This window comes from Trichoderma asperellum, chromosome 2, assembly GCF_020647865.1.
Source record: "Trichoderma asperellum chromosome 2, complete sequence".
NCBI classification, from domain to species: domain Eukaryota; kingdom Fungi; phylum Ascomycota; class Sordariomycetes; order Hypocreales; family Hypocreaceae; genus Trichoderma; species Trichoderma asperellum.
The window spans coordinates 1,531,898-1,545,261 of NC_089416.1; the positions used below are offsets into that span (position 1 = coordinate 1,531,898).

The 13,364-nt window shown below is 50.2% G+C and overlaps 5 protein-coding genes across 5 annotated transcripts; all 5 read left to right on the forward strand.

Annotated features, from left to right (window-relative positions):
* Window positions 1–331: 331 nt before the first annotated feature.
* Window positions 332–3,628, forward strand: TrAFT101_002820 (uncharacterized protein; the record flags this gene model as incomplete). The annotated part of the gene is made up of 5 exons (XM_024903457.2): window positions 332–374; window positions 443–547; window positions 622–908; window positions 959–3,383; window positions 3,459–3,628. The coding sequence occupies 5 exons, from the start codon at window positions 332–334 to the stop codon at window positions 3,626–3,628; spliced, it is 3,030 nt and encodes a 1,009-aa protein (XP_024763936.2).
* A 776-nt stretch (window positions 3,629–4,404) lies between these two features.
* TrAFT101_002821 (uncharacterized protein) lies at window positions 4,405–5,701 on the forward strand (the record flags this gene model as incomplete). Its single annotated transcript, XM_066126706.1, has 3 exons — window positions 4,405–4,407; window positions 4,481–4,665; window positions 4,738–5,701. 3 exons carry the CDS (start codon window positions 4,405–4,407, stop codon window positions 5,699–5,701), a joined length of 1,152 nt encoding a protein of 383 aa, XP_065982813.1.
* An 856-nt stretch (window positions 5,702–6,557) lies between these two features.
* Window positions 6,558–9,427, forward strand: TrAFT101_002822 (uncharacterized protein). The gene is made up of 4 exons (XM_024899519.2): window positions 6,558–6,653; window positions 6,747–7,904; window positions 7,971–8,320; window positions 8,387–9,427. The coding sequence occupies exons 2-4, from the start codon at window positions 6,890–6,892 to the stop codon at window positions 8,729–8,731; spliced, it is 1,710 nt and encodes a 569-aa protein (XP_024763937.1). The 5' UTR covers window positions 6,558–6,653; window positions 6,747–6,889; the 3' UTR covers window positions 8,732–9,427.
* Window positions 9,428–9,661: 234 nt separating this feature from the next.
* Window positions 9,662–11,797, forward strand: TrAFT101_002823 (uncharacterized protein). Its single transcript, XM_024904989.2, has 3 exons — window positions 9,662–10,047; window positions 10,123–11,108; window positions 11,179–11,797. The coding sequence occupies exons 1-3, from the start codon at window positions 9,805–9,807 to the stop codon at window positions 11,609–11,611; spliced, it is 1,662 nt and encodes a 553-aa protein (XP_024763938.1). The 5' UTR covers window positions 9,662–9,804; the 3' UTR covers window positions 11,612–11,797.
* Window positions 11,798–12,169: 372 nt separating this feature from the next.
* Window positions 12,170–13,270, forward strand: TrAFT101_002824 (uncharacterized protein). Its single transcript, XM_024907618.2, has 7 exons — window positions 12,170–12,235; window positions 12,297–12,338; window positions 12,405–12,422; window positions 12,489–12,553; window positions 12,609–12,680; window positions 12,741–12,836; window positions 12,901–13,270. Exons 2-7 carry the CDS (start codon window positions 12,332–12,334, stop codon window positions 13,021–13,023), a joined length of 381 nt encoding a protein of 126 aa, XP_024763939.1. The 5' UTR covers window positions 12,170–12,235; window positions 12,297–12,331; the 3' UTR covers window positions 13,024–13,270.
* Window positions 13,271–13,364: the final 94 nt, after the last annotated feature.

A 13,364-nucleotide genomic window follows, 5' to 3' on the forward strand; every position in this document is an offset into this window, starting at 1 on the left:
GCAGCCCGCGTTGGGTTGGGCCAGCCATTAGGTTCGCTGCGGAGGCTCACGTGACGCCGCCGCGCAGCCTGGGCTGTTTCCTGGCCAACGGCTTCAAGCCACTCTAAACAACGCCACGGCCTGGTTTGGCGGTGCGGCGGCTATCCATCTATACGGGCTCTTATGCACCCTACCCGCATCCTCTGCATCTTGCAACCCCGACATTCGAGCAGCTGCGCGTTGATACATGCGACAGAGGCCATCCGAGCTCCCACGAAATACTTCCAATCGCGCTTTGGATTTTACAATAATAACTGGCACATACAATCGACCCTCACTCCCACCAGGCACCATGCCTGCCGCAATTGCAGACGCTCCGGCGGTAGCAATGTCTTGTTAGTACTATGCGCCGCGAACCCGCGCCTAGACAGAGCAGACCGTACTGACAGTAATATCGATGCAGTTGCCAACAATTTTTGGGGCAAAGACGATGCTGGCGTTGTCCCCCTCCTCGACCGAATGGTCAACTCGAAGCAGACCTGCGACGAACTCAAGAGTTTCTATGGCGGTGAGGATACCTGCTGCCAGGATGATGGACTTGTGGTCCAGTACCGACCGAATACTGACTTTCGATATTTACAGCACGAGCTTCGATCGAAGATGAGTATGCCCGAAAGCTGATGAATCTGAGCAAGAAAACCATAGGCACTCATGAAAGCGGGACACTCAAAGCTTCTATGGAAACGGTCCGCACCGAACTCGAGGCCATGGCCAAACAGCATCAAAGCATTGCCGCGCAAATGAAGACGGAGCTTGAAGAACCGCTGGCTGCCTTCGCAGGAGGCATCAAGGAACGACGTAAGATTGTTCAGGGCACTGTGGAGAAGCTGCTCAAGATCAAGGTTCAACAAACAAATCACGTTAACAAAGTAAGGGGCACAAGCCAGATGCCAAACGTTTCTCAGCTGACTTTGACTAGACTCGGGACAAATACGAACAAGAATGCTTGAAAATTAAAGGTTATCTCGCACAAGGCCACATGGTAATGGGCCAAGAAGAGCGTCGAAACAAGGCCAAGCTGGAGAAGACACAAATCAGCCTCGCGACTTCGAACACGGAATATGAGAATGCCGTCAAGGTATTGGAAGAGACCACAGTTCGATGGAACCGAGAGTGGAAGGCCGCCGCCGACAAATTTCAGGACCTTGAGGAAGAGAGACTCGACTTTACCAAAAACAGCCTTTGGACGTATGCCAACATCGCCTCGACAGTTTGCGTTAGCGACGATGCAGCTTGCGAGAAGATCCGCCTCTCTCTTGAGAACATGGATGTGGGGACTGACATTATCACTTTCATAAATGAGCGTGGTACTGGCCAAGAGATCCCTGAGCCCCCCAAATACATCAACTTCGTCCGCGGCGATGTCCACGATACCAACTCTGAAGCTTCCGAAGATGAAAACAACTATACCGTGGCGCAGTTTCCCCGGAGTATCAATCCAGCTTTCCGCTCATCTTCGCCACAGCCTTCTACGTTTGAGTCGCATCACGATCCTAATTCCGCGCTGGCGAATGATTTGGCTCATAGACCTCAGGTCAAGCCAACGGGCCGTGAGGGTGCGGCAACTCCTCAAAAAAGCCCTCAGAAGATGCTGCCAGCTGCACGCGCATCCTCGGAGGATCAATATCGTAAGCAACAGCCAGCAAGCATGGATGATCGTTATCGACAGCTGCCGCCAGCGGCAGAAGATCAATATCGCCGGCAACAACCTGGCCCAGACGATCAGCATCGCCGGCAGTTACCTCCACCTGAAGAGCAGCATCAGCAACAGCAACAATATGGAAGACAGCCGCCTCCAGCCGATGACCAGTATCGAAGGCAACCGCCTGCGGCCGAAGACCAGTATCGTAGACAGCCACCGGCTCCAGACGATCAGTTTCGCAGGTCGCAAACAAGCTCAAACCCTCCATCGCCATATGATAATCTTCGGCAGGGTCCTAAAGGAACAAGCCCCCATGATCCATATCCGAAGGATGGAATGACGATGCTGTGCCGCCCTGGCCCTCCATCAGCTAGCAGCTCCCAGATCCAATCTGCTAGGCCGTCAAGCCGAGACTCTCGCAGCGAATATTCCGATCCTACGTCGGCATCCAGCCAGGAACCCCAGAGCGGCAAAATGTCTCCTACTAAGCAAGACCCGCCTTCAAGCCCTGACAAACGAGCACTTAAGAAGCGAAGCGGATTCTTCCAAAACCACAGCCCCTTCAGACGTAAGAGCACCAAGGATCTACAAGCTGCTGCCGCCGCCGGTAATGCACCTAGCAACAGAAACACTTGGCACCCGTCTCAATCCCAGACATCGACAAGCCCCGTTCGCCGACCTCAACCCTATGGAAATAACGAGCCGCAGACTCGGAATCTGCTGAAAGAACGGACTGCCAGTCCAGAGCCAATTGATGCTAATGCAAGCTTGGCTCTTGGTGTGGGACAAAACGTTCTCCCTGTTACTACCGCTGATACCAACCGACAGAAACCACAACAGACGCCCCAGAAGGCTGGACCAGCGGATCCCATTGCAGCAGCCTTGGCCGAACTCAAAAATGTCAACGTGGGCAAGCAAGCTTCGGTGAGAATGTCGGCCGATCACTATCATGGCATCTCTACGCCTGTTCCAAACACCGAGGCAGCGATGACAAGGGCCTTCCCAGCTCCTGGTAGCCATGATGCAGCTGCCGCCACGCGTGGCACGCCTCCGCCTTCATATCAGGCTCAAACTCAAGTAACGAGGCTGGGAGTGCCGCCTCCAGCTGTGACATCCAGGGCTATGAAGGAGGCTTCCCAAAAGGTGGCGAACCAGGCAAGGAGCGTTTTCGGCGATGAGGGTCGTAGAGGATCTGCGAGCAACGCTGCTTCTCCTATTTCGCGACCTGGCACACGAGGCAACGATCGTTCGGCCTCTCCAGCCACTGCTCGTGGTGCATCTCCCCAGCCTCAGCGGCAAATGAGCAATGATCCTAGACACTCAGCATCGCCAAATCCTTATCACCAGCGAAACAATTCCTCGACCAGTGTAAACCGCGGTCCAGATCAAGGATACTATCGCGGGGCGTCTCCTCACGGGTCGACTCGGGGCTCAACCAGGGGAGCTTCGCCAAATCCGTATAGGGGAGACTACAACTACTCTCAGAGTCGTCCGGGAAGCAGCTATAGCGGCTCCGAAATGGCGATGCAGCTAGCTTCTCCTGGTGGTGGTGATGATCGTTATGGCTCGACAAGAAGCCGGGCCTCCAGTCGGCCAGGGTCGCGAGCCATGGGCCTATACGATGGAGGCCACCAGCGGAGCAAAAGCGTGGCTGACCCGTCTAGACAATATTCTCGAGATGGACGACCAATTTTACATATGGGTAAGTTATTTCTCTCTTTCTCTAATGTACATCCACGCGGATATCAAGCGTCAGACAGGCTAACATATGCGATAGCACGTGCAGTGTACATGTATCAAGCTGCTATTCCCGAGGAACTCGGCTTCGCTAAAGGCGACTACCTTGCCGTCTATCGTCACCAAGATGACGGGTGGTGGGAGGCAGAAGTCCACAACGGAAATGGCCAAATTGGGCTGGTCCCAAGCAACTACCTCCAGCCTTGCTAAGGGGTAGCAAATAACGAGCTGTTATTGGGTGGTGGTGCTTTCCCTCTTCGTCTTTCATTCTTATTCCCCTTCTCTTCTACCCCCCTTATTTTTTTGAATGATAAACACGACGAATCTGTTTATGGCTTGTTTGAATGTACATGATTTCGATGATGTTTTTTGTCATTTTTGCGAGGACACCGAGACTTGGCTGTTTATGCTTGGTTTCATTCGATTATAGTGGTGTGCGATCCTTATATGGGTGCTCTTTGTTAATAAATTCTGTCCTTTCCTTCTGGTCACTTCTTTTTGAGATATATGAGACTGTGTATGCTCCCTAGTTTAATATTTTTCGAACATGTTAGTCTGTATGTAGTCTGCTGGAAGCCAGGTGGTGCCAGGTCCGGCACTTAATATGGTACATTGACACGCCAGTGCCAAATATGGCAATTAGCTGAAATCTACACCGTATAGGGGCAGTACATAAATCTTTGCCCACTGAAGCCACTCCAGGGTCGAATTTACTGCGCAAGCTGTAGCCACGCTAATATTCGAGAAAGTCACTTTCAAGTACCTTTTGCTGCCGCCGCCATCGGCTAAGACGTCATGTTGATCACATGCTCTGAAGCTCATCTCAATAATCAACAACGCAGGTCCCAAACTTCAAATTGCAAGTGCCTCGCCTTGTTTCGCACCCCTCCCTCAACGTCTCATAAGCTTTGAATTCTTTTGCTCTCCTATTTCAAAGGGAATCTTAACTGTCTATGGCATGATTTAATCTGCTCGACTTTTCTGCCATGGTAATCGCAATCCGTTTCGCTATTTGGCCTGCATCTTGAAGCTCCCTGAGCTAACGCTAGTCATGTGCGCCAGGAAACATTCCAGGAGACTGCGCGCGTTATCACGTCGAAGCCCGTCCAGAGGGCCGCTGTCAATGTCGTGTTGCTCGTTTCTGGAGCGGTGACACTGCTTGGCCTGGCTGCGATTGCCACTGTGCTCTTCTTCCAGAATTTTGTTCCTGACCAGTTTGTCACTACGCCAGTTCATCTGCAATATGGGTGCGTATAATGGGGATTGTGGCGATATAGCGACGTTGAGCGTAGCGTTTGCTGATTTTTTGCCCTGAATAGGACGAGTCTTAATCCATATAGCCTTACGGCACTCGCTGTGCCAATGCTGAAGCCGCAGCAAGATTATGACATCTCCGTTACCCTCTCGATGCCGCGATCGCCTCCGAATGTCGAACGAGGGAACTTTATGGTTAGCTTATATCTACTGGGCTCCGAGAATGGCTACGAACTAGCCGAAGATGCGCGAAAATTTGCCAATCGCGAACCGAGTTTCGAACATAACGATGTGGTTTTCCACTCACGAAGACCGGCCTTGCTCCCTTACATCGATCCCGTCGTTTCCTTGGCATCGCGCGTTCTGTTCTTGCTCTACCATTTGATAGTACCAACGGCGCAAACCTGCATAATGCGAATACCAGTGGCCGAACGAGTTGCTTTCCCGACAGACTCTTCCATTCCCTTGTCGGCGTATGTGGAGATAGAGGCTGGACAAGGGATTCAGATTTACAGCGCTTCACTTACGCTGACGGCGCAACTTAGTGGCCTACGATGGCTCATGTTTCACTATCGTCTTTTGACATTCATCACATTTACGATGGTTTTCTGGGTCTGTGAACTTGCATTTATGAGCGTCGCTTGGGCCGTCTTTGGCGCTTTAATGGGATCTTCACCCAACAAACTGGAACCAAAGGCTCGAAAAAGCCAGCGCAGGTCGACACCTGAAGAAGCGACAGACCCTGACGACTCTGACGAGGATGATGAAGAAGATGGCGGATCTGATTATCCGCAGCAATTCCCTACCTATGGAAAGCAGCCTGCCTTGAAGCATGAACCAGACATCAAAGACGAAGAAGAGCACAAACAGCCCCTTTATGAGATCCCTGTTGCCGGAGAAGAAGCTGATGACGAAGAAGAAGACGTTGAGGATAAGTCACCTCGAGATTCGGGTATAGGTACCAGCTACAGTGGAGAAGGGAGCAGCAGTGTTCGCAAGAGAAAGTCGCAGTCGCACTTGGAGCAGTAGATCGGACATGTCAGTGGTATTGCAATATTTAACAGATACCCCAGTGATAATTAATCAAATGTTGTTAGCGGTAGAAGTGTTCTCTTATGCCATTAGTTGATCTTGTTAGTAGTGGCATGATAGCATGGCCATGTTATAACTCGTGAACACATTAGGCATATTTACCTATGCCGTAGAATAACGCCCAATCAGCTGAATCTCTCAATTGCTGTGATTATTGTTGACTGCTCTTCCTCTCGAGATATCTTGATCGCCGTCTAAGTTGACAAGCTACGAACACTTTCCATCTATAAGCGCCCGAGTAGGGGTCTTACTGGGACTCTAGGTCCAAATTCATGGGGTGATACGATCCGAAATACCGAATGCCACCTTTCTATCCCTCCCAGAACCTCAAGGCCCTGAAAGCCATAGGTACTGAGATAGTAGCAGTACAGCCCTAGACTGGTGGGCGCTCTAGGCGCTATTGCTGCGGTGCCTGGTAGGGCCAAGATGCATGATCTAATGGCTGACAGCCAGAGACACGGAACAGCTTTCCTGGCGGCAAATACCAATGATCCTTGCCAGCAAGGCCGGATTAGGGTACAGCCAAGTCGCAGATGCGAGCCAGTGCCAACACATGCGCTCCATTCTTGCGGTGAAAACCAGCTGGCTTGTGGCATTCATGCATGAGGCGGCCGTGACAGCACTGCAGCTGGCGCCCAAACACTCTAAAACACAGGGCTGGAATTTGTACCCAGCAGGTATCCCGATCGGACTAAGAGATGATCCGCTGATGCGGGCGGGATTGGACCCCCCCAAATAGCCCCCCCTTCCACCATTCACTGACGAGGCCGTCCTCGGGTTCTTATTCGCAGCAGCCAAGTCATGGCTTTGATTCTTTTGTGATTCTCTTGGTGAACGCAAAGTCAACGCATCGCCCGCGTCTTTTTGGTGGTCTCCGTATTACCGTCTGGTGCGCAGGACACGCCCTCACCCCACGCTATTTGCTTGTCACATGAGATGGCTAGCTGGTGAATCGGAGCTTCTAATCGCCAAGCTTGATCAGGTCTCCCCCACCGCCCTCTCTTGGTCAAACAGTCGACGTCTCCCTCGTCTCCCAACGCCCGCCAGCTCTTAAACAGCCCCAACCCCCCAAATCCGCACTCGAGCGACGATTTCCCTCTCGCCAAAAGCCTCGTTTCCGTTACGATGCCCTGCTTCAAGGGTATTGCGGTTAGCATCCATGCCAACTCCGCTCCGCTACCCGAGTACGGCATACAGAAGCAGTCGAGGCTGTCTCGCATTAGCACGTACATTCCCGTGCCGCAGCCAACCCTCAACGCAGGCAACAAGCCGGAGCCTGCCAAGTTTGCCATCTCGATCACGCTGTTGACGCCCGGTCTGCCCATCCCATACTCGGCCCCAAAGCCGTCCGAGGCCAACCCGTACCCGAAGCCACAATTCGTCGGAGGTCTCCACTCTGGCTCCCAGAATGAACGAGGCAAGGTTGCAGGAGCTGTAGCTCCCTACATGCCCCTGACAAACTCTGAAAACGAAACGATTGCCGCCTATATTTATTTTGATGGGAGGGGCAAAGAGGAGGTGGCCACCTTATTGCGTCCCGGCGAAGAGACCTGGGTCAACAGCCGCTGGGTCCAAGTCCCTGACGCCGAAGGTGGCGGCTTGGCTGAGCGTGAATTCCTCTTCCGCGAGGTTGGCCTCGAGCGCTGGCTTAACGGTTTAGATCTCAAGGGCCACGATGCTGCGGAAAAGCTCGAGAGGCGACGCCAGAAATTTGAAAGACGGAGGCGGCGACAGGCCGCGACTTTAGAAGGAAACTCCAGCATGGATTCAGATGCACGAAAGGGCACTTTGCGATATGGCGATGAAACTTCGCCAATCGAGCCCGTGTATGACGACTCTGATTCCTGGTCTGACGACGATGATGAACCCCCGGAGGCAACAGGCCAGATCAAGGTGGCAATGTTCCGTGTTTTAGCCTCTGGCGAGATTAAAAAGGGAGAGTACTCTCCCCAATTTGATGCGCACGACGGAGATGATGAATATGAGAATGGCAATGGGATCGACGCAGACGTTGAGCACACTACGAGTTTTGCTAAACCCAAGACGCTCGATCCCAAGACCATCAGCACCCAAACGGTTACTGGAATCGACGGTCCAGACAAGCCTTATGCTACATTTACGTTTTTCTATCGTGGTGAAAGTGAGTTCAATCACCTGCTTGCTTGCGTTTTTCTTTTTCCCATTTCTCTTATTAATGCCAAAATAGGACAACTGCAAAAGATTGGCGTTCTACAGTCGGCAAAGAACTCACAAACAACAGCTCTCGCGGCTAAACGACGCTCAGGTCAGATAGACTTTTCTAACCTAGGGCCTCTCAAGGCCGGTGGCACAGTCGGATTCTCTGCGTTCCGAGACCAAGAAGCCGAAGAGGCACGACGACGGAAGGCCAGAAAGAAGAGCAACGGCAATGTTGCCGATGACAGCGATGATGATGACGACGAAAACGAACTCATTGGCAAGATGGAGGAAGTAGCCGATAAGGAAACCAGCTCCAAGCTAGCCCCAGAAGATGCCAAATTCCAAGGCGAATTAGCAGATGGCGTTAACCGTATACACGTATGATTAAGCTTGATCTCTTCAACTTTACATGGAGCTTGAACGCTAATGTTTATCCTCATATAGCTTAAGAGGGCACATTCGGCTGAACCAGACGCAAATTCTACCCCAGAAACATCACAACGAACCGACTCCCCGGCCGATCCAGGATTGCTTGCCGGATCAGCACCAAGTGCAAGCTCGAGCCTACAGGCCAATTTCGACTCTCTTGCTGCGGCAATGGTCGGAAGCCCGCTCAAAAAAGCACGGCCAAGCGTTGATCAGACCAATACTGGAGATAGATTCTCTACTACTCAGAGCTTGAGCTCAGCTCTGGGAACCATCACCTCAAGCGGTGCTGAGTCTCCTACCAAAGAATCACCCGCTTTGACGAAGCCCGAAATAAAAATAGAAGAAGAGGAAGAGCTATAGTAAGAGCGACACGTGTGCTAAGCATGACGCTGTAACTTAGCGAATTTGATGACCTCAAATTTATACATGTTAATACCTTGCTTATTGGAATGATCAAACGAAAGCATACAAAGCGAGCCGAAGTTAGCAGAGAGAATTATGGGCCAGCCATTAACGACTACACTTTACAGGAATGGGCCATGATGTACGAACGATTTGCAGAGTGTTGATTGCAGCCAATATTTTTTTTATTTTTTATTTTTTATTTTTTTTTACCTCTTTTTTCCACGGGATTTGGTAAAATGGAGAGCTGGAATAAATGTGGACAGGAACAAAAGAGGTGCCTGGAAACTCTGAGATGCTGTTCTCGACTTCCATTGGATCGCTTGAAGAGCACTTCTACAGGTCTGGAGATGGGCTATATGGACTGGTTGCATTCTCTAACTATAGATAATGGCGATAACGTTCGGGCTGTCCTGCTCATCCGCCGCTTTTTGGTATGCTATAGCTTTACGACATGCCGAGGGGGTTGGCTATATATGGGAACTAAAAACTTGTTAGACTTGCATCAGGGTCGAGTCTTTTGTTATGCTGAGCGGGTGCTGCTGTTGAATCGACTGACAAGTCAATCCTTCTATAGTATACGCAAAAAATATGAATGCAATGACTAAGAGCGTATTTTCGGTGATATTGCTTGGAACTTCACCTCCGCTTTTAAGCGATCCAAATGCTATCTGATATATCACGGTGACTGACTGCTGCCAGGTAGAAGGGTCGTGAGTTCTTGATACTGACGTAAGATGGGTTACTATACCATATCTTTCGGCCTATTCCAGACATATAGTTGTACATAAATGCATCGATCGTTAGGTTCGCGGAATTTACTGTATTGGTTCGTAGGATTCATTCGAAGGATCTGTTGACGTAAGATGGGGCACTATAGCCGCTGGCTTACTCCAAATACATGGCCGTATAAATACATCATCAAGTACGCGGTATTTCACCCGGGCAGCTTTGCCTTTGTATATATACCTAAAACAAGGAACGGATTGGAGGACGGCGACTAACGCGATATATTTATTCGAGACTCAATCATGGGTCGGCCCTGGCGCGTCTTTCCGACTCTCTGCCTCGCCGCGAGCGTGGTATCCGTGAGGGGTCAAGGAAATGCGGCAAATGCCCAGAATGAACAGAAGCCGATTACGTCGCAGGAACCGGCTGCGAGTGGAAATCCGCTGACTTCCGAGTTTGCGGAATTTGTGCTACAGACATTGGATGAATACAAGGTTCCTGGCGTTGCGGTGGCTGTGGTTGACGGCGACGAAATCTACGCCGAAGTAAGTGTTGCCGTTATATAGCTAAGTACATACTAAATATGTCGAATATTGAGTCTCTAATGCTGTTTATAACAGGGCTATGGGTATGCGACGCTGCCAGATGTCCCGGCTACTCCAGAAACTCTGTGGTACGGCGCGTCGACAACTAAATCGCAAGTGGCCGCGGTCCTATCAGCTCTAATTCATTCCGGCAACTTTTCAGCCTTGTCTCAAGGCTGGGAAACGCCTATTTCGTCCATTATCCGCGATGATTTCGTCCTACAAGATGAATGGGCGACAAATCACATCACCTTGAATGATGCTGTCAGTCACCGAACAGGCATGGCTCGCCACGATGCCTCCTTTCACAGGGCCATTGACGGAAGGGCCGCAACTCCACGGGATATCGTCCGGAATATGAGAAACCTACCACTTACTTACGAACCGCGTGTGACACCGTTGTACTGCAACATGATGTACGTGACCCTTTCGCATGTCATCGAAACTCTCACGGGCAAATGGCTTGGCGACGTGCTCAAGGAGAACCTATGGGGGCCACTGGGCATGGACTCGACCAAGTTTGACTTACAGGATGCTCTGGATGGCCCCGAGTATTTGGCTTCTGGATACTACTGGGACCTGGACGAAGAAAAATTTAAAGAGGTTCCTCATATGCCTTTGGTAGAAATCAGCGGAGCAGGATCAGTTTTCTCCAATGCTCTTGATTATGCCAAGTGGGTGAAAAGCTTGCTCCACCAATCCGGGCCTCTTTCTGAAGACGTGCACAAGGATATCAGATCCCCCAGAACGCTCTGGAATGCTAACCTTGCCCCCGGGTATGATCTCATGCTGTATGGACTAGGCTGGGTGAGGACCTTACACAAGGGCCATGTGGTATACACCCATAGCGGAGGAGTGCATGCTTTTGGATCCCAAGTATACTGGTTCCCAGAGGCCAAGTTTGGAGTGGTTGTATTTGGAAACACAGCAATAAGCCAGGCTCCAGAAGAAATGATTGCGTGGAAGCTCATCGATGATAAGCTTGGTATTCCCGAGAAAGATCGCACGGACTACGGTGCCAAGTACGTTTCTACTGGCCCTTCGCGCAGAATACGAATTCCTCCTGTATGAGTTGCTGACATTTTGAAATAGATGGGACATAAGGAAAAAGAATATGGCTTGGCAATATGCAAATGCCGTGGACATTGTTTACCCCAAGAGACAAGATCCCGCATTGCCACCCCCATTAGCTGTGAGCGAGTTTGTGGGCACATACTACGATCCAGGATACGGCAACGTTACTCTCCGTGAAGAGCCTCACCCAGATAAGCCGGGCGAGAAGATCTTGGTTGCCGATCGCTTAGAGACTTCATGGAAATATTCAATGCACTTTCACCATGTCACAGGCAACTATTGGATAGTATACTTACCCTCGGCGATATGGTCTGGCGTTAAATTCGAGGAATTTGTGGGAGCAGAATTTAAGCTGGGAACGGACGGGAAGCCATCAGGTGTAGAGGTTACATGGGAGAGCCGGCTGGATGCCATGTACGAAGGAAAGGTGTTTTTCAAACGAGTTGAGTAGGAGGGCCGAGAAAATCGCAGTGCCTAGCTGTATTGCAGTCCCGTTAGCGGCTGTATAGTTCCATATGGAATATTATAAAATGATAAGCACGCAAAGAGAGTGTGTTTGTGTATTGTCAGACAAAAAGTTGGTGATTAAGAATTCAACATGAAATTCAGTTGGCCGTTCTTAAGTTTTATCATCAGGAGAGAGGGCGGCATTCAGCTGGCATAGAAGCTAATTGACTTACCATGTAGCTGTAGATCAATTCATTCTCGCGATTCTAACAATTAAAATCGCAGAAAAGGGAAAAGAAAAGAAAAGAAAATAACATAAAATAATGTCGGGTTAATTGCAGCTTTGGCCCTAGACCGTGGAGTGAGAAATCCTACTCTCTTTGAAACGGAAAAAATTTGGCGGCTCAAGATATAGACGAACATCCTTTTAGATACATATGCCCCGTTATCGGAGCTCATATCCCACCATTTATGCAGTTATACAGCTATGACCTAGCTATATGCGTTTAGTAGATAATTTGCACTGTGTGTCCCTCATCTGCCTACCCCACCATGCCTCCCTGCGTTTATCGTCTTCACAGCCTTGGGCACATTTTGCGATAAATCCAACTACGAGTACATATCTCTTGTTCGCCCTCCCTTAACCTCTCCAACCGTCTAATTTCCGAGTCGAGACTTACAACCGCCAGTTTTCTACACGAAAATCGAACCCCCAACCGTCAAAATGGCCAGTAAGACGTCAAACAGCCCCCTCTAGCGATGCGCCGCAACGAACTAATCACGCAAAACTGCAATAGACGTCGAGGAAATCGCCAGTATGTGTCTACGATATAGCTGCCGCTGAGCTGAACTTTCTAACGCGAAATCGTTTTCTCGAACAGAGCAGTTTGTCAATGGCTTCTTTACGGGCATGAGCACCAACATTGCCGGCCTCGCTGCGGTCTACGTAGGTTACGACTTGGTTCGACGGCATTTCGATCATGTTTTAACGCTCTACACAGACTCCCCAGTCCGTCCTCACTTTCGAGTCTCAGAAGTTTGAGGGTGCCAACGCTATTCTGGAGAAGCTCACGGTATATAATACTCTTAACCTACCTATGCACTCAAGGAAGCTAGTTCTAACGGCTGTGTAGAGCCTTCCCTTCAAGATGAGCGGCCACCAGCTCTCCACCCTCGATGCTCAGCTTGCCGATAACGATCTCCTGATCCTGGTAACAGGAAAGCTCAAGGTACTAGATTTTCAAGGCAAAAACAAATATGAAGACTGAATGCCGCTGACGCATACAACTCTAGGTCGACGAGGACGAGAACCTGATAAACTTTGTCCAGAACTTCAAGGTCAGCGTCAGCCAGGGCCCCGGTGGCGAGATTACTGGCTTCCTTGTCAAGAACGACATCTTCAAGCTGGTTTACTAAATTTTTGGAACTTGATACTGGAAAATCTTGCTTGTGGACAAGGAGTGGGTAATGACCTGGCGATACCGAAGCGCAGAATCTGAAGATAAGGACATGGAGCCTGGAGAAGACCAGAATAAAGGCTAGAGATGTTGACTACATTCTCACGTCAAAAAATTTCACAGCTTTTAGGCATAGCTAAATCTAAACTATATACCACCAAAGCGTTGTAGCTCTACTTTTCCCAAGATAAGGACCTTGAGCCGTTGACCCCCACTATAAACACTGTGTGAGGTGTAGGCCTCCCATTCTTCATCACAGTGCTTGTTAGGTTATTGGACGCTCCTCGGTTTTGGTGTGGT

What these genes read in the sequence shown, in the direction of transcription:
- TrAFT101_002822 (XM_024899519.2), top strand. Translation starts at nt 6,890, where the DNA reads ATGCCCTGCTTCAAGGGTATTGCGGTTAGCATCCATGCCAACTCCGCT. An exon ending in GTTTTTCTATCGTGGTGAAA is followed by an intron (nt 7,905 to 7,970) that starts GTGAGTTCAATC and finishes ATGCCAAAATAG; the next exon opens with GACAACTGCAAAAGATTGGC. An exon ending in ATGGCGTTAACCGTATACAC is followed by an intron (nt 8,321 to 8,386) that starts GTATGATTAAGC and finishes ATCCTCATATAG; the next exon opens with CTTAAGAGGGCACATTCGGC.
- TrAFT101_002823 (XM_024904989.2), top strand. Translation starts at nt 9,805, where the DNA reads ATGGGTCGGCCCTGGCGCGTCTTTCCGACTCTCTGCCTCGCCGCGAGC. An exon ending in GCGACGAAATCTACGCCGAA is followed by an intron (nt 10,048 to 10,122) that starts GTAAGTGTTGCC and finishes TGTTTATAACAG; the next exon opens with GGCTATGGGTATGCGACGCT. An exon ending in CGCACGGACTACGGTGCCAA is followed by an intron (nt 11,109 to 11,178) that starts GTACGTTTCTAC and finishes ATTTTGAAATAG; the next exon opens with ATGGGACATAAGGAAAAAGA.
- TrAFT101_002824 (XM_024907618.2), top strand. An exon ending in CTATTCTGGAGAAGCTCACG is followed by an intron (nt 12,681 to 12,740) that starts GTATATAATACT and finishes ACGGCTGTGTAG; the next exon opens with AGCCTTCCCTTCAAGATGAG. An exon ending in TGGTAACAGGAAAGCTCAAG is followed by an intron (nt 12,837 to 12,900) that starts GTACTAGATTTT and finishes ATACAACTCTAG; the next exon opens with GTCGACGAGGACGAGAACCT.